Source organism: Girardinichthys multiradiatus, chromosome Y, assembly GCF_021462225.1.
Source record: "Girardinichthys multiradiatus isolate DD_20200921_A chromosome Y, DD_fGirMul_XY1, whole genome shotgun sequence".
Lineage (NCBI taxonomy): Eukaryota > Metazoa > Chordata > Actinopteri > Cyprinodontiformes > Goodeidae > Girardinichthys > Girardinichthys multiradiatus.
This window is the reverse complement of record NC_061818.1, coordinates 38,016,476-38,033,838: the sequence shown is the minus strand read 5'-3', so window position 1 is coordinate 38,033,838 and position 17,363 is coordinate 38,016,476. Positions and strand designations below refer to the sequence as shown.

At 40.3% G+C, this 17,363-nt stretch overlaps 1 protein-coding gene across 1 annotated transcript; it reads left to right on the top strand.

Moving 5' to 3' along the window:
• Nucleotides 1-1,389: 1,389 nt before the first annotated feature.
• On the top strand, nucleotides 1,390-17,133 carry LOC124864260 (nuclear distribution protein nudE homolog 1-like). Its single transcript, XM_047358957.1, has 9 exons — nucleotides 1,390-1,535; nucleotides 6,513-6,639; nucleotides 8,016-8,169; nucleotides 11,599-11,747; nucleotides 11,861-11,997; nucleotides 12,094-12,354; nucleotides 12,440-12,525; nucleotides 14,537-14,682; nucleotides 14,761-17,133. The coding sequence occupies exons 2-9, from the start codon at nucleotides 6,554-6,556 to the stop codon at nucleotides 14,807-14,809; spliced, it is 1,068 nt and encodes a 355-aa protein (XP_047214913.1). The 5' UTR covers nucleotides 1,390-1,535; nucleotides 6,513-6,553; the 3' UTR covers nucleotides 14,810-17,133.
• Nucleotides 17,134-17,363: the final 230 nt, after the last annotated feature.

Genomic DNA, 17,363 nt, shown 5'->3' with positions numbered 1-17,363 from the left:
ATTTTTGTAAACTTTCAAATCACATTTTTCCCCCTTTTGATTTAATCTGAGAATGCCGGTATTTCCTTTTCTTATGTTTTAAATTTTTTTTCTTACCTGTACAGTCTACACTTACTATTGATTTTACGTTGCTGTTGACACACCTGAGTTTCCCCACTGTGGGACTATAAAGCATATTTCTATTTCTATTCTATTTGAACTGTTCTTTTTCCAGGGTGGATTGATTGTACAGCAGACAACTTCTATTTTTTTTTTTTCAAAACCAGAATTGGGTCCATTAGTCCTAATTTATTATGGATTTGTTTCTCATACAAACAGATTCAAAACACATACTCCTGCTGATATTTATTTAAGCTTCCTTTAGCAAATTGCACTTTGCCCACATGGTTTTTTCAGCCATCAACAAGCCTATGAGATTATTCTTGCTGGATATTCAAACCCTCTGCTGGGTTTTCTGTTTTCCTGGCACAGCCCCAGTTATTAAAATTGTCCACAATATTTCAATAGTGTTAAGATCACTTATATATGCCTAATTTATATAATGCAAAACCCATTTTGATGTGTGTTTAGGGTCATCATCCACTCAATACGCAACTGTGTTGATGTTTTATGGAAAGTTGAACAATTAGGAGGTAGTCCATCTTTTATATTTTTCTATCCACTTTCTAAAAGGCACCTGTTTTAAATGTAAGCGACTAAGAATGTATGCACTGTGCAACTTACTTGGCTCCAATTTAGATCTGTGCTAAGTTAATTTATTTAAAATGAACTTCTGCAAGAAGAGCAATTCAAATACCCAGGCAAAGTTATGCTGGGACCTCAAACTGAGAAAACGTAATAAAAAAATACAGAATAAAAAAAGCAAATAAAATAGAAAAAGCCTTTCGAACTATCTCTTCTTTTGATCATAAAGGACAAGGTGAGATCTTTGGCAAAAAAGTGGGATGAACTCCAAACCATAACAAGGACCCAGCCAGACTATCGAGAAGGCAGGATAATGTGTTTCATGAAATTTCATGTAAGTTAATTTTTTTGTAATTTCCAACGTTTAACAAGCTTATTACTTAAAGTTTTATATTTCCTTAACTCCTAAGAATTTTAAAACCTAAGCCGATGACTAATTAAATTAATTAACTTAGGTGATCACTAAAAAAAGCATTGTTTTACAGGTTTTTTGGAACTAAACTTCTTTCCTTTTTATATTATTAATCGATTTTTAGAAAAAAATGCCAAATGATATTAAGCATTGTGAAGTTTCCTACTACAAGTGAAAGCAGCACCACCTTGCGGTAATCCATCAAAACTGTGCGGATTAATGCAAACACCCCTCTGTCTTTTCTCGCCACTCTGATTGGACAATAGCCCCTGTATCCCGCCCAGTTTTTATGATTGAGACAAAAGCGTCCAATGGTGACAAAGAACAAGAACGTCATCTAACTTGTGATTGGCCAGTTGGCGTGGACAAAATGAATGGCAACATGTATTGTTCGACGCCTTCCCGAAGCGGCGAGTAACTTTCTGACTTCCAACTGAAGGCAAGTCCTTTTATTGATTTAAATCCATGTACTTGTCTTTAAGGTTTTCCAGAACTTTTAGTTTATATTGAAAGTGATTTTTTTCAAAGATTTGGGGGGAGGTTTTAGTTTGTTAAGTTAGAGTTAAAGGAGTAAACGGGTCAAATGTTGGTCTTCGCTGGGATTTAAACGGTTAAACTCCGTTAGCCGAATAAGATAGCGGTAACTCTGGTTTTACTTCTTCAAATTTCTTGTTATCGTGTCCTAAGTTTTATAGATAAATTTAGTCGTTACAAACTTTAATAAGAGCTGATGTTGGTTACCTTAAACAACAGACTGGGTGTGAATTTCCGTGCTGTTTAGCTAGGTCTTCTGTTGGTTCCGTTTTTTAGACCTCCGGGTCTGACTTTATATGGAAATCCTGTTATTTGCGTGGTTTTAATGTCAATAAGTAATAAATGTTCGACATTAAAACAAAGTTTAGTTATCCTGGTATTATAGAATGATGTTTTTGTGTTATCTTAACCAGTAAATGGTCTGGCACATAGAAATATTTGGTAAAATTATTGAATTATCATTTTCTGATGTAACTCGGCTAAAATGACGCATATTCGTGCATTTTATGCCAGTTCTAATCTGTATAACTAAGGTACGTGGTTAATTTATCTTATAAACTGAAAAGTTCACCAGTTTTCTATTAATGCATGGATTAAAAACACATTTGTATCAATTCATTAAATATTTATTTCATATTTACCCTATAAAATATTGAGACAAAACTAATTTGTTTATATTCTTAAAATGTTTAGATGCTCATTATTATTATTATTATTATCAAACAATAAGATAAAAACGTTTAGAAACAAACCATTTGCTTTATTTGTGTTTATTCCAAACGTGCAAATATTCATAATAATACCATTTCACATTTTAACATCTTTTCCCTCTTATATAGACTGATAAAGGAGAAGGTGGAAGTATAAACCTATATATTCCTGCCCCACTGAATGACTCAGTTTTAATTTGGGAAATATTGTTTAGTTTTTTCTGTTTTTTTTGTAAAATAATGTTTCTGTATTTCTGCCATTATGGTTCTGGGGGAAAAACAGTTGCTCTGCACTTTTATGTTCTGTTTATTTAAAATGTATATCTTTTTTAAAACTGAATCGCAAAAGTGTCCACACTCTTGTAAACAGGTCAGTATTTTTATGATAAAAATAAATGAGACATCTAATGAATATGATGCATTTTCACCTTAAACGGGAGTTCCCATGTTTGCAGAGAGCCTGTCACATTCCAGTTCTTACAAAGTGAAAACAAGCTAATTTCTTAGAGGAAAAACGCTGTGCATGAATGTGTACACCCTTAAACTAACACAAGGTTGATGCACCTCTTCAACATTCAGTCTTGAATTGACTCCTGACATAAACTATGAGAATCCTATTAAGCTTAAATAAGCTTCTGCTGTCCTAGTTGGATTTCCCTGTTATTTGCATCCGTATGTTAATCCATAGTTTGCAGAGATATTACTGAGGATCAACTTGATCTCGCTGTTTAAACACACCAGTCACCAATAATTCTAGAAAATGTAGAACAATAAAAACATTACAAAAACTGAAATTTTCTCCAAACTTGACAATGAAACACTGAAGAAGCTGCAACAATCTCCTGTATTATCCATATGAATGGACCAAGAAGTAGATTTCTATATAAAACATTTAGGTCTCCCAGAACCTTGTGGGAGAAGGCAGTATGATCGGATGGAACCATACTAGATTTTTTTGGCCACGGTTCTGTGTGGTATCTTTGGCATGAGAAGAACCCTTTCTGCTGGAAAGCTGAAGTCCAAACAAACATTCAAAGCAACAAAAGAAGGACTTCATCAGAGGAAAGTTAAAGTTTTGGGAATGCCTAGCCTGAATTCAGAACTACAGGAGTTGGACAATGAAACTGAAACACCTGGTTTTAGACCACAATAATTTATTAGTATGGTGTAGGGCCTCCTTTTGTGGCCAATACAGCGTCAATTCATCTTGGGAATGACATATACAAGTCCTGCACAGTGGTCAGAGGGATTTTAAGCCATTCTTCTTGCAGGATAGTGGCCAGGTCACTACGTGATACTGGTGGAGGAAAACATTTCCTGACTCGCTCCTCCAAAACACCCCAAAGTGGCTCAATAATATTTAGATCTGGTGACTGTGCAGGCCATGGGAGATGTTCAACTTCACTTTCATGTTCATCAAACCAATCTTTCACCAGTCTTGCTGTGTGTATTGGTGCATTGTCATCCTGATACACGGCACCGCCTTCAGGATACAATGTTTGAACCATTGGATGCACATTGTCCTCAAGAATGGTTCGGTAGTCCTTGGCAGTGACGCACCCATCTAGCACAAGTATTGGGCCAAGGGAATGCCATGATATGGCAGCCCAAACCATCACTGATCCACCCCCATGCTTCACTCTGGGCATGCAACAGTCTGGGTGGTACGCTTCTTTGGGGCTTCTCCACACCATAACTCTCCTGGATGTGGGGAGAACAGTAAAGGTGGACTCATCAGAGAACAATACATGTTTCACATTGTCCACAGCCCAAGATTAGCGCTCCTTGCACCATTGAAACCAACGTTTGGCATTGGCATGAGTGACCAAAGGTTTGGCTATAGCAGCCCGGCCGTGTATATTGACCCTGTGGAGCTCCTGACGGACAGTTCTGGTGGAAACAGGAGAGTTGAGGTGCACATTTAATTCTGCCGTGATTTGGGCAGCCGTGGTTTTATGTTTTTTGGATACAATCCGGGTTAACACCCGAACATCCCTTTCAGACAGCTTCCTCTTGCGTCCACAGTTAATCCTGTTGGATGTGGTTCGTCCTTCTTGGTGGTATGCTGACATTACCCTGGATACCGTGGCTCTTGATACATCACAAAGACTTGCTGTCTTGGTCACAGATGCGCCAGCAAGACGTGCACCAACAATTTGTCCTCTTTTGAACTCTGGTATGTCACCCATAATGTTGTGTGCATTTCAATATTTTGAGCAAAACTGTGCTCTTACCCTGCTAATTGAACCTTCACACTCTGCTCTTACTGGTGCAATGTGCAATCAATGAAGACTGGCTACCAGGCTGGTCCAATTTAGCCATGAAACCTCCCACATTAAAATGACAGATGTTTCAGTTTCATTCTCCAACCCCTGTATATCTGACAGAATATCTATGTGGTAACCTGAGGAGAAATGTGGACAGGAGATGTCCTGATAATCGGTGAGGTTTGGAAAACCTTTCCGAGGCAGAGTGGGCAGATGTCACTAAGGAAAGATGTGGGTACTGATAGAAAACCAATTGCTGAAGTTAAATCAAAGGTGGTTCAGCAGTAATTAAGTATGTGCACTCATTTAACTGGGTTATTGCACATTTTCCCTTTTATTTTATTTTATTTTTCCTAACTTTAGTTTGTTTTTCAGTTGAGTTGTTCTGGATAAATGTAAGGTATTTATGAAATGTTTTTAAATAATTTCTAATGCTCTCATTAATTATCATCACAAAAACCTGCCTGTATCATTAATGTGTACACTTTTGAGACACTTTATTTTCCTTCGCATATATTCATCTGTTCTGCTATTCCATCGTTTTATTGGTGAATCTAATGAGTTGAAAACATTTTCGCTGCGACTCTTTGCAGTAACTCAGACATGTTAAAGTCAATCTACAGTTTAATGCTTTATTCCACGTGTTGCTTCCAGCAGATGTTGTGGTCTAAGATCTCACCAAGGACTTTAATTTCATTTACTCTTTGCATTATTAATATTTGCTTTACCTTCTTTATTTCTCAAAGGTTTAGCTACACTTTCTCACTTAATGAGTCTCTTTATTTTCATGACTATTTACATTGTAGATTCTCACCAAAGGCAACAGAAATATGAATGAACACATGGAATTATGTAGTAAACAAAAAGTGTAAAATAACTCTGAACATTTTTATATTTTAGATTCTTCCAAACAGCCTCCCTTTGCTCTGATGACTGCTTTGCTCTCTTAACGTTCTCTCCATGAGCTTCATGAGGTGGTCGCCTGAGATGGTTTCCAGAGAGTCTTGAAAGAACTTCACAGAGGTTCATTGAGAGACAGACAAAGGTTAATATTTCAGTCATCACAGCAAAGGGCGTCTACTTTAAAGAATCTTATATATATATATATATATATATTTAAAGTTGTTTAAACATTTTTGTTTGTTACATAATTCCATATGATGCCTCAGTGAGAATCTACATACAATGGAAATAAAAATAAACGTAAAGATAACCAGAAAATCAGAAAGTGGTTCTAAAACTTTTGACCAGTAGTGTATATACTAAACCTTTTACACTGTCTTTCAAAAGTATTCAAACCCATTATTCAGATTTTTTTGTCACGTTTAAAATCTAAAACTTTGCTGTGAAATCGACAAAAACTTTTTTTTAAAATTAAATTAGACACAGATTGATTGTTTTCACTAATTAGGTAACTTCTGAAGGTAATCAGTTGCACTGCATTTTGTTTTAGGATGTCAGAGTAAAAGGACCTGAAAACAAATGTTTGCCACACTTTCCAGATTTTTATTGAAAAATAAAATATTTAAGTAACAGATTTAATTTTCCTTCCTCTTCAGAATCCTTCATAATTCCTCCCATTAGATGATAAATGTGGAAAAGCCTCTCTTACCACTAGGAAAGTCCGATATGTCTGCTGTTTGGAGTTGATGTGAATGTATGAGTTTATGTAGAAATGCTGGCTGAGGTCCAGGTATTTGGCCTCCACCCAACCTTCTCTAAACTCTATGAGGTGATTTGAAGTGAAGATGTTTGATGGACCTGGGAATGTCTGTTTGTCCCAGGATACAGAAACCATTCAGTGGTTAACCCACAGTAACTAAACCCACCGTGACCAAAATCTGTGAGATCAGATTCAAGAACATTCCCAGATTTCTCTGAAGTATCTCTGTTTTTTCCACGAAGAGGGGTCGTTGTAGGACAGAAGAGCCGTGACTGAGCTGGAGATGGGGGATCAGGAACTGCCTCAGTTTGGATCTCTGGAGGAAGAACTGGAATACTGGAAGGAGAAGGCGAACAGGCACCAGCAGATGTGGGTTCCCTCCTTTTCTTTTATTTTAACTAGTTTCTTATCTAATCTGGAAGCATTATAGGCTACAAAACAGTGGGCACACAACTTTATCTTTTCTTTCTATGATACCAGTTGTTTACTACCTCGTCTGTCATTCTGGGAAGGTTCTAGTAACTCCATGCATAAAGGTAAGTTTAAAACACCTGATCCTGATTGCAGCAAATGTGGACAACCGCCTTTTAAAGTGAGGACAGACTCTTAGTTCTCACCTAAAAGGTTTCTCTCTCCTCTGTTTTCCACTCTCCTACGACGTTTTTATGCTCTGTACATCAGCAGCACTTTCCACCAAGGATCGCAGCGATCTCGCTGTGACTCTGGACCACGCCTCCGCACAGCTCTGTCAGCATTAGATGAGTAGACAGCGTGCATTCAGGTCACGACCCCTTATATCCTAACGATGTTCAGTAGAACTTCACAATATGTCGAATCACAGTCTGCATCAGACAATGTTTCTAATATCAATATTTGGTTAGACATCGTATTTCAGCTGTTATATATTCACACTTTCAAGTTGAACATAATCTTGAACACTTATTTTATTCATAAAAAAAAGTTTCCATGGTTACTTTTATGGGTTTCCATGGTGATTGCTATTCACAATACAGCTGATGTGCATCATGTCTGCAGGACAGCAAAGCCATGCAGCGTCTGACGCATCTTCTTGGTGATTTTGACGAGGTTGCAGCCTCAGTTTGAAGACCGTGTGGTCAGTCCTTCTTAAAACTCTCAACCATCAAGTGTTGGCTAGATGCACCCACAGTGTTCCTCCATGTTCTTCCTTTGAGTGTTAAAGAACCACTGTAATGGTGCCGTTCCTGTCTGCTGATTATCCTGGACCGATTTAGGACCTTTCCATAAAACAAGATAATTAAAAACATGATTTTTTTCCAACACATTTTCAGTCCTATATTGTTCCAAGGCTGCATGAGGCTCCCACATTTTCAACACACATTCTTCCTTGTAAACAAACACTGGGTTGAGTATGTTTACGTTGTTTATGTATTTTGGCCCTTCTGTCCACCGAGTATTAATGTCTGTGTGCAAAAGTATCCCATCTGTCAGGAGTTTTTAGGTGTTTGGAATGAATTCTGAAACCACTGGTGTTATGTTAATATGGAGACATTTTAACTGTTAAAACACTTTTCTGGTTTCTATATAAACACATTTTTGAATAGTTTAAAGGCTCATCTGCCCTGTTGCCGTGTGGGAAAGTGGTCTTATTTGTTTCTTCTTTTTGTATAATGAAATTAAATCCAAAGAAAAACATGCAGGCAGGACAATACATGGAATGATGTGAAAGATGCGGCCTTTACTCAGCTTTTTCCTTTGGTTTGTAGTGCTGTGGAAGCTCAGGAGGAGCTGCAGGAGTTCCAGCAGATGAGTCGGGATTACGAGGTGGAGCTGGAGACGGAGCTAAAACAGTGTGAGGCCAGAAATCGTGAGCTTCTTGCATCTAATAACCGTCTGCGAATGGAGCTGGAAAACTACAAGGTAACCAACGTGGAGGTGCTGGAAACTGAGTTCTGAAAGTGGAGTGTGCGCAGAAATGGTTGTGCACAGAAAAGAGTTAAAATGGATGTATAAATGCATACATGCTAAAATGTTTTCCTAGGATTAGAAACAGATCCTGTTGCACCGGCAGTCTGCAGTTACACTAAGCTGCATCTGTAACGCAGAATTTTACAGCCCTGACACGTAAAATGTTCGGTATCAGAGATGCATGCAGCTGCAGGAGTTATTTTCATTTGCATGAAACCAACTGACCACTGAGTAAATTAGTCCTAACTGGGGATTTTCATATCTGCCAGCTGATAATAAGCACAGTTTGTTCACTTATCTGAACACAGAGTGGCCTTCACAGAGGATCGATTCAGGGCTGAAAAGGCAGCTGACAGCTCCTCCTCTCGTTGTGTCTGGAGGCGATAGCAGTACTTTGCTGCCACAACTGTTTTGATTTTATCAGTTTAGATTCAGACTCAGAGCTGGGACTCTGTGAGAGACTACTGCTTTATTAAGAAATAAGTGTATGATAGTCTGATATCGGATCCAGGCTGAACCCTTTGTCTCGTATCTGTTGTAAACAGACTCGAACGTTTGGGTTTTGATCAAACATTGAAGAGAAAAATTTTGATTATGCTTATGGAAAGTGAAGATCTGTGTCCTGAATGAGTTCTTGTGAACGTGAGTCATTGAGTTTTATTTTTGGTATTTAATGTTCTTGTTGCAGAAACATCAGGAAGCTAACTGTCAAACACACTCAATATACAGTCTTAGTAAACAGGAAGTTTGGGGTTTGGTGTCTTTACAAGCAGATTTTAGGCTGTCATTGTTGGTCAACGCCAAAAGCTTTGAGTAAAAGAACTAAGTACACCTCATAGTTCAACAACTTGGAGAACCACCTTATATTTAAATACACTGCTCAAAAAAATAAAGGGACCACTCAAATAACACATCCTAGATCTGAATGAATGAAATATTCTCATTGAATAGTTTGTTCTGTACAAAGTTGAATGTGCTGACAACAAAATCACACAAAAATTATCAATGGAAATCAAATTTATGAACCAATGGAGGCCTGGATTTGGAGTCACACACAAAATGAAAGTGGAAAAAAACACTAGAGGCTGATCCAACTTTGATGTAATGTCCTTAAAACAAGTCAAAATGAGGCTCAGTATTGTGTGTGACCTCCACGTGTCTGTATGACCTCCCTACAACACCTGGGCATGCTCCTGATGAGACGGTGGATGGTGATCTCCTCCCAGACCTGGACTAAACCATTCACCAACTCCTGGACAGTCTGTGGTCCAACATGACGTTGGTGGATGGAGCGAGACATGATGTTCCAGATGTGCTCAATCGGATTCAGGTCTGGGGAACGGACGGACCAGTCCATAGCTTCAATGTCTTCATCTTGCAGGAACTGCTGACACACTCCAACCACATGAGGTCTAGCATCGTCCTGCTTTAGGAGGAACCCAGGACCAACCGCACCAGCATATGGTCTCACAAGGGGTCTGAGGATCTCATCTTGGTACCTAATGGCAGTCAGGTTACCTCTGGTGAGCACATGAAAAGAAATGCCACCCCACACCATTACTGACCCACTGCCAAACCGGTCATGCTGAAGGATGTTGGAGGCAGCAGATCTCTCTCCATGGTGTCTCCAGACTCTGTCATGTCTGTCACATGTGCTCAGTGGGAACCTGCTTTCATCTGTGAAGAGCACAGGGCACCAGTGGCGAATTTGTCAATCCTGGTGTTCTCTGGCAAATGCCAAGCGTCCTGCACTGGTGTTGGGCTGTGAGCACAACCACCATTTGTGGACGTCGGGCCCTCATACCATCCTCATGGAGTCGGTTTCTAACCGTTTGTGCAGACACATGCACATTTGTGGCCTGCTGGAGGTCATTTTGCAGGACTCTGGCAGTGCTCCTCCTGTTCCTCCTTGCACAAAGGTGGAGGTAGTGGTCCTACTGTTGGGTTGTTGCCCTCCTACAGCCTCCTCCACATCTCCTGGTGTACTGGCCTGTCTCCTGGTAGCACCTCCAGGTTCTGGACACTACGCTGACAGACACAGCAAACCTTCTTGCCACAGCTCGCATTGATGTGTCATCCTGGATGAGCTGCACTACCTGAGCCACTTGTGTGGGTTGTAGAGTCCGTCTCATGCTACCATGAGTGTGAAGGCACCACCAACATTCAAAAGTGACCAAAACATCAGCCAGAAAGCATCGGTACTGAGAAGTGGTCTGTGGTCCCCACCAGCAGAACCTCTTCTTTATTAAGTGTCCTGATAATCACCAAAGATTTCCTCCTGTTGTCTTTTCTATTTGTACAACAAGATGTGAAATTGATTGTCAATCAGTGTTGCTTCCTAAGTGGACAGTTTGATTTCACACAAGTTTGATTTACTTGGAGTTATATTGTGTTGTTTAAGTGTTCCCTTTATTTTTTTCAGCAGTGTATTTTCTTTTCATGGTATTTGCTGAGGGACATTGATGAACATTTTGAATAACACTCAGGTAAAAGCATCCAGGTGTCGCTCTGCTGCCTGGTACAGAAACCGACCCAATAATACATTTCATACAAAATACTCTAACCGTAGAAACTTCCAATCAACAACAAATATTTGTTCAATTGTTCTAAATGGTCTAATTGTTCAGTTATGAACTTTAACCTTTTAACCTGCTGAGGCCTGTAGAGTCTGAGGTGGAACTCTTGGGTTTTAGTCATTTCTTTGAGCGCCACGCTCTGACCTTTGGATGAATTAGCTAGGACGTCCATTCCTGAAATGACTGGCAGCTGTCCTAAACATTTAGGGAATAATATTTCTCTAGAATGATGGAGCTCAGAAAGTTTGGAAAGGATTTTATAACCCTTTCATATTAGTAGGCAGCAACTGTTGCTTATCTAAGATCATTGCTGCTGTCTTTCCACCCAGGCATTGTGTCAACACACACCTGTCTGCTCTAACGCAGCAAACACTCCTTTAGAGCTGCTGATGACCAGAAACACCAGCCTTCTGGCTACTTTGCTCCTCGTTTGTTATAATGTGATGTCATGTTAAAAGAGCTGCCAGTTGTATTATCATATTTATTTAGGATGTCAATTTCAGAGAAAAACAGGAAATCTAGATTTAGGATGTTATCAGTGGAGTAAATGTTCTCTCTGAGGAATTAAGCTAAACATGTTGAAGCTTCACACCGCTGTAATTTAAGCCTAAACCAGTCAACTCTTTGATTTTGAACTTTCTGTGGAACTACCATGTAAATCTGCTAAGTAACGGCTTTCATCAGCTGATTATTACGTCTGTGAGTTGTGGAAAAAAGTAGGAGTTTGAAGATAACATTTGGTCCTACTTCCTCCACGTTTTGGTTCACCTTTTCTCCATTTCGTTTTGCAAAAATCTCTTACAAGGACAAGTATGAAACGCGGCACTCTGAGGCGTGCCGACAGATCTCCAGCCTGGAGGGAGACCTGGCCGAAACCACGGCCATCAGAGATCAGCTTCATAAGTACATCAGAGAGCTGGAACAGGCCAACGATGACCTGGAACGGGCCAAGAGGTCAGGAGGAGCGCAGGGATTGTGGAGCTGACCTTAATGTCTTCTGTATCAGATGCTTATTAAATAAAGTGTTTGAGTAAAACGTACAACTGTGACGTGTCTCTATTTTCTAGAGCAACCATCATGTCTCTGGAGGACTTTGAACAGAGGATGAACCAGGTCATCGAGAGGAACGCCTACCTGGAGAGCGAGCTGGATGAGAAGGAGAATCTCCTGGAGTCTGTTCAGAGACTAAAGGATGAAGCCAGGGGTAAAGTTCTGAGGAAAACCTCATACATCTGTTTTTGCTTTAATATTTTAGATTATTAGAAATGTTTTCCACTCTGTGTGTTTGTGTGGGAGACAGACCTCCGGCAGGAGCTCGCTGTGCAGCAGAAACAGCAGGTACAAGACAGGAAGCCTTCCATCAGCAGCGCCATGAAAGAGTCTTCATCCTCCTCGTCCTCGACAGGGTTACCCACCCCGCCTCTCACCCCCCCAGACAGGAAACCAGAGGATAAAACCACAGCTTCGTCCTCGCACCAACCTCTTCCATCTGCCGTCACGCCGTCCAGACCTGCAGCCTCCTCTGGGGTCTTCAGCACCCCGCCTCCCTCCGTCAGCAGAGGTCAGACTGACACTTGAAGTTTATTTGATAAATGTATTTATTTTTAAGTTGAGAGTCCATATTTTCTGGTTGGTTTGTTTCTCAGCTGAAAGTCTTTCTGCGACTCCTCTCACCACATCGGCCAGGATCTCAGCTCTGAACATCGTCGGTGAGCTGCTGAGGAAAGTCGGGGTAAGATCCAAAGCGTGTTTCCATGTTGGGGATGTGAATTCAGCTTAGATTGGTCTTCCATCCTGTAGCCTGGTACCGTCCCATATCATATTGTCCATGATTAAACCAGTAAAAATGTTCCTATGATTAAAAAATGTCAGATTGCGGTGGTTTCATATCCCACTTCTCCACTTCTGTCCTGTTGATGGCAGAAATGCATCTTTTACCTAAACTGTTGATTTTCCGCTCTGAAGAAGAACCACAGCAAGAGTAAAATGTTTTACCATCAAGGCGTCAACACACATCGCAGCGCACTAATTAAAAGCAAAGATCGTCCATCCTTTCAAGCTGTGTTAGACTCAGAGTGTGTCTGGTTCAGCTCAGATTGGACCCGGTTAGCACAGGGAGTTAGCCTCCATAAGCTTCTTTACTGCTAAAAATGGATTTATTACAGGAGTTCAGACTAACAGAGCACAGTATCCTGCAACATGTGCAACAAACAGTTACCTAAAGGTAGAAACAGGGTTGTTTCACTTCATCTTTATGAAGAACTGGTTCTAACTTCAGCTCACGCTGGTAAAACTGAATTGGTTATAGTTCAGTAGCTACAGTGCTGGGAAAAAGTATTTACCCCCTTACAGATTTCACACTCAAATGTTTCAGATCATCAAACTAACTTTTGTGTTTTCTGTTTTTTTAAATGATGAATTAATTTAGTAATGGGGGAAAAAAGTTCTTCAAACCAATCTGGCCCTATGTGGAAAAGTAATTTCCCCCTAAACCTAATTAGTGGTTGTCTCCAGTGGCAGCAACATCTGCCATCGGGTGTTTGTGAAAACTCAGTCAGTCTTTAGTTTGGCCATTGAAGAATCTGGGCCCACTCTTCTTGGCAGAATTGTTGTAATTCAGCCACATTCAAAGGTGTTTGAGTCTGTTTAGGGTCTCGCCACAGCATCTCAATCATACTCAGGACCAGACTTTGACAGGGCCACTCCAGAGCTTTCATTTTGTTTTTTGGATCCAGTTGGAGGTGGACTTGGTGCTGTGCTTTGGATCATTGTCCTAGACCCAGACTACCAACACCATGTTTGGCTGTTCTTCTTCTGAAAAGCTGTTAATTTTAGAACAGATATAAGACGGCTGAGAACGTCCACGAAGTCCCACTTTGTCTCGTCACTCCAAGTTTTTCCTATTGAGTCATGAACTCTGATCCTAACTAGGGCAAGAAAGCCTGCAGAACTTTAGATGTGCCTGGATGAGTTGTCGGTGAGCTCTTGGAGTAAAGTTCTCCATTGTTCCATGTTTTCTCTATTTGTAGATAAAGCTTCTTGTGGTTCTACCGAGTCCAAAAGCCTTTGTAATGCCGTTGTAATCCGTTCCTGACTGATAGATGTCAGTGACTGTTTCTCATCTCATTGGGGCTCAACATGCATCGATTTGAGATCTTCTAGCCTGCTTCATGATGTCAAACAGGTTCTGTTTAAGTGATTTCTTGATTCTATAGTCCAGACCTGGGTGTGACCGGTAAAATGATCCTAAAAGTGGTTCATCACACTTCTTTCATGATGTGAAAAGGTTTTTTGTATTTACTCAGGTCACCACCTAGACCAGATCCACCAGTTAAGTTTGTTAGAGGAAGAACCTTCAGTTTCTATTATGTTTAAAGCAAAGAGGAAGATGTTAAAGAAAAGAGGGAAACATGATCGCTAACAAGTCCAAACACAGACATATGTGTTCACAGCTGCCTGAACTACCCGCAGAAAAACACCGTAGTCACCAAATTCTCCTCTCCAACGGTCCGTTTACAGTTTCTCAGTTTACATCTTTCATTCACTCCTGTTTAGAGCGCCGCCTAGTGACGTCAATCAGAGCTGCGCTCATCGTGTAAAAACAGCATCAAGTTCAAAGTTCTCCAAACAGTTGAAGCCACTCCCACTCGTCAGAAATGATTCTTTAAATATGATATAAGTCTGAGGACATATTCTCCTGCCGTACTGTAACCATTAGCGATGGCTCAACCTTCTCTTCCCAGAGCCTGGAGTCGAAGCTGGCATCATGTCGGGAATATGTCAACGAGCACACGACCACCCGCAGACGGCTCAGCAGTGGATCTGGATCAACACCGGTTCAGAACAACCCCTCAGAGACCCATCCTACCAATGGCCTCTACAACAAGGGGTGAGGACCTCTGTTTTCAGTTTTTAGATGATGTCCACAGTGTTCAGTTCACAGTGAACCTTTCCCTGTCTTCTCCAGCCTGGTTAAGAGGTTAGACTTTGGTGCAGGATCCAAGCTGCTGCTGTGAAATAAAACCGTCCTCATCCTCTCCGTCTCCCTCTTCCTCTCAGTGGGCCTGGATGGCCCAGACCTTACTGTGTTCTCTCTGCTGGACTCAGGACCTGATGGACCACACTAATACCAGGGGGCTGAGGTTAAATGGATGGAGATAGTGGAGTTTTTGTTCATGTATTAACAGGACTTCATTTTCAGCACTTGTCTTGAACTTACACTCTGGACTTTGTCCTTGTTCCAGCTCCTTCAGTCTGGATTTGAAGACATGTTTCTGTGTTCAGACTGAATGAGAGGCAAAATCCCTCAGTTGATTAAAACCAGAGGAAGGTTTGCTTCTAATCTTTGGGGAATCTGTGAAACTGGACTTGAAAAGGAGATATTTTACATATTGACTGTCCCTGTTTTCTTTTTTGGACCCGTCAAAATGAGTCCCATTCTTCTTCTTCGCTAGCTTCAAACTGATGGTCTCTATCTTGGGTTTTCTCATTTAAATCCATTCCATGCTCTTTATTAGTCCTGAATCGGATATTGGTTCTTTTTAAACAGCAGGATCTTGATGCTCATGTATAAATAGGAATGCACATTAGTGCCTTTCACTCACATGGGACAGATGGAGCTATAGTGAAGCAAGATGGAACCGATTACTGGACTTCAGCAGCGAACTGTTTTAGGTCCAAACAGATGACTGTTCATTGGTCCGCTGGGCGACAGCGCCGGCCGTTCATCTTGCATCAACTTCCTGTCTTTAGAACATTTAGCAAAGAAACATAACTGATGGTTGCTATGGTGACTCCCGTCGTGAGGATGTTTTTTCCCTCTTGTTTGTAGCAGTTGTGAGGATTTCTGCCTTTTCCTGGTTGCTCTGGTGAATTTTTTCTGTTTTATATTTTTCTCCTAGTTGCCATGGTAATCCTCTGTTTGAACAGGAAATACGCACGTTTAAAAGGATCTCCAACAAATGGTGTTTCCCTCATTTTCTGCCTCCTACGGTTATTTTGACCTTTTTTTGTTTTGTAACTGCCGTTATTTTGTAGTCGCCATGGCGATACCGACACCCTCCAGCTGGCCACTATTTTTTGTCTGGTTGCCATTTTTTTGCACACCTTTTTAGAAAGGAGCCCAGATTGTGATTGGACCCTTTTGTTTTTTTGTAACTGGCCTGGTAATTTCCTGATGCCTTTTTCTTGTCACTATGGCGATTCCCGCCCTTATTTTTCTGATTGCTGTGGTAATTTCCACCTTTTTGTGGTGTGGCAATTGGGCGAGCACTTCTCAGGAGCAAGAAACTTTACAAAAGGTCTCTAACAAACATTTGCTGTGTAAAAACTAATTAGGGTAGATTTGTTTTTCCAGCTGTGAATGTCTAAATCCTTCACTAAAGACGTGTAACTGATGTTTATGAATAGTGAATTAATGAGCACAAAGACCCTGACTCACAGTTCTGCTGAGGAAATTAAGCTAATTTGTGCCGACTGTGTGGAAGCTGGTAAGACACTGGATAAAGGAAATATAAAATGTTTATGTTCTGATACATATTGTTGATTTGAAGGAGAAATGGAGCACAGGAGTAGGTTTAGATTAAAGTTAAAATATTTGAAGTGATTGTGTGAAAATGGTTGAAGTTCAAGGTTTCTGTGACCCATTTAGATGTTCCTACTATGAAATTTGACAGTTTGAACAGTAGAGCTTCAAATTCCTGTGTTCAATGTCTCTCCTGACTGAGCTGCACCTCATGTTTTAGCTCCACGCCCTCAACTGTCCAAATAGAACAACACAAAGGGTCGAGACTTTGAACGACCAGCTGCTGTAGACAAAAGTTTTGCCTTTTGAGGCTCAGATTTCAGATTCTCTGTGGTTGCGGTTACTCCTCAAGCTTCAGATTACTATCAGAGCTGCAACACCACTGGTTGAAGATTATTACAATAACTTCTTTTAGCTACTTTTCAATAATTTAAACTGGGTTTTGTTAAAAAGAAACTATAGTTTTTAGAATCAGTTGATGCCAACATGTTAAAAAAATCCCCACATGGGGTAAATATTCGGGCTGAGCAGCCAGCTGGAGGGCAGTTTTAGCCTCTCCTGAAGACTGAAGCAGAACCGTTAATATGGTGTGACTTTAACACGTTAGAGGAAAGGCACTGATTAGTTTGACAGATGAGAAGACGAGGCAGATATTTGAAAGACTTGAATACTTCACTGAAGACAACGTGTTTTATATTAAAGGTTTCTATCTACTGTATGTCTAATAGGCTGAATGTGATGAAGACCACTTCTCTTTGGAGTTTACCCTCACTGATGCTTATGTTTCTGAAAAAGTAATAAAACTTCTGCCTTACACAAATGTCTCATTGTCTCAAATATTTTCATTAAAGTCCTGGTTTACTGAAATGATTGTGTCTGTGAGCTTTAAAACCTCCCAAATGAGCTAAACTAACAGATTTTGCAGTAAAGTTGACATTTTACACTAAATTTAGACCCTTTAGAGTTTTTCTGGAAAAGAAATTGAGGTTAAAACACAGGAAGTGATTTAGTCCCCATATACTAGGGTAGGAGATACTTCCTACCCT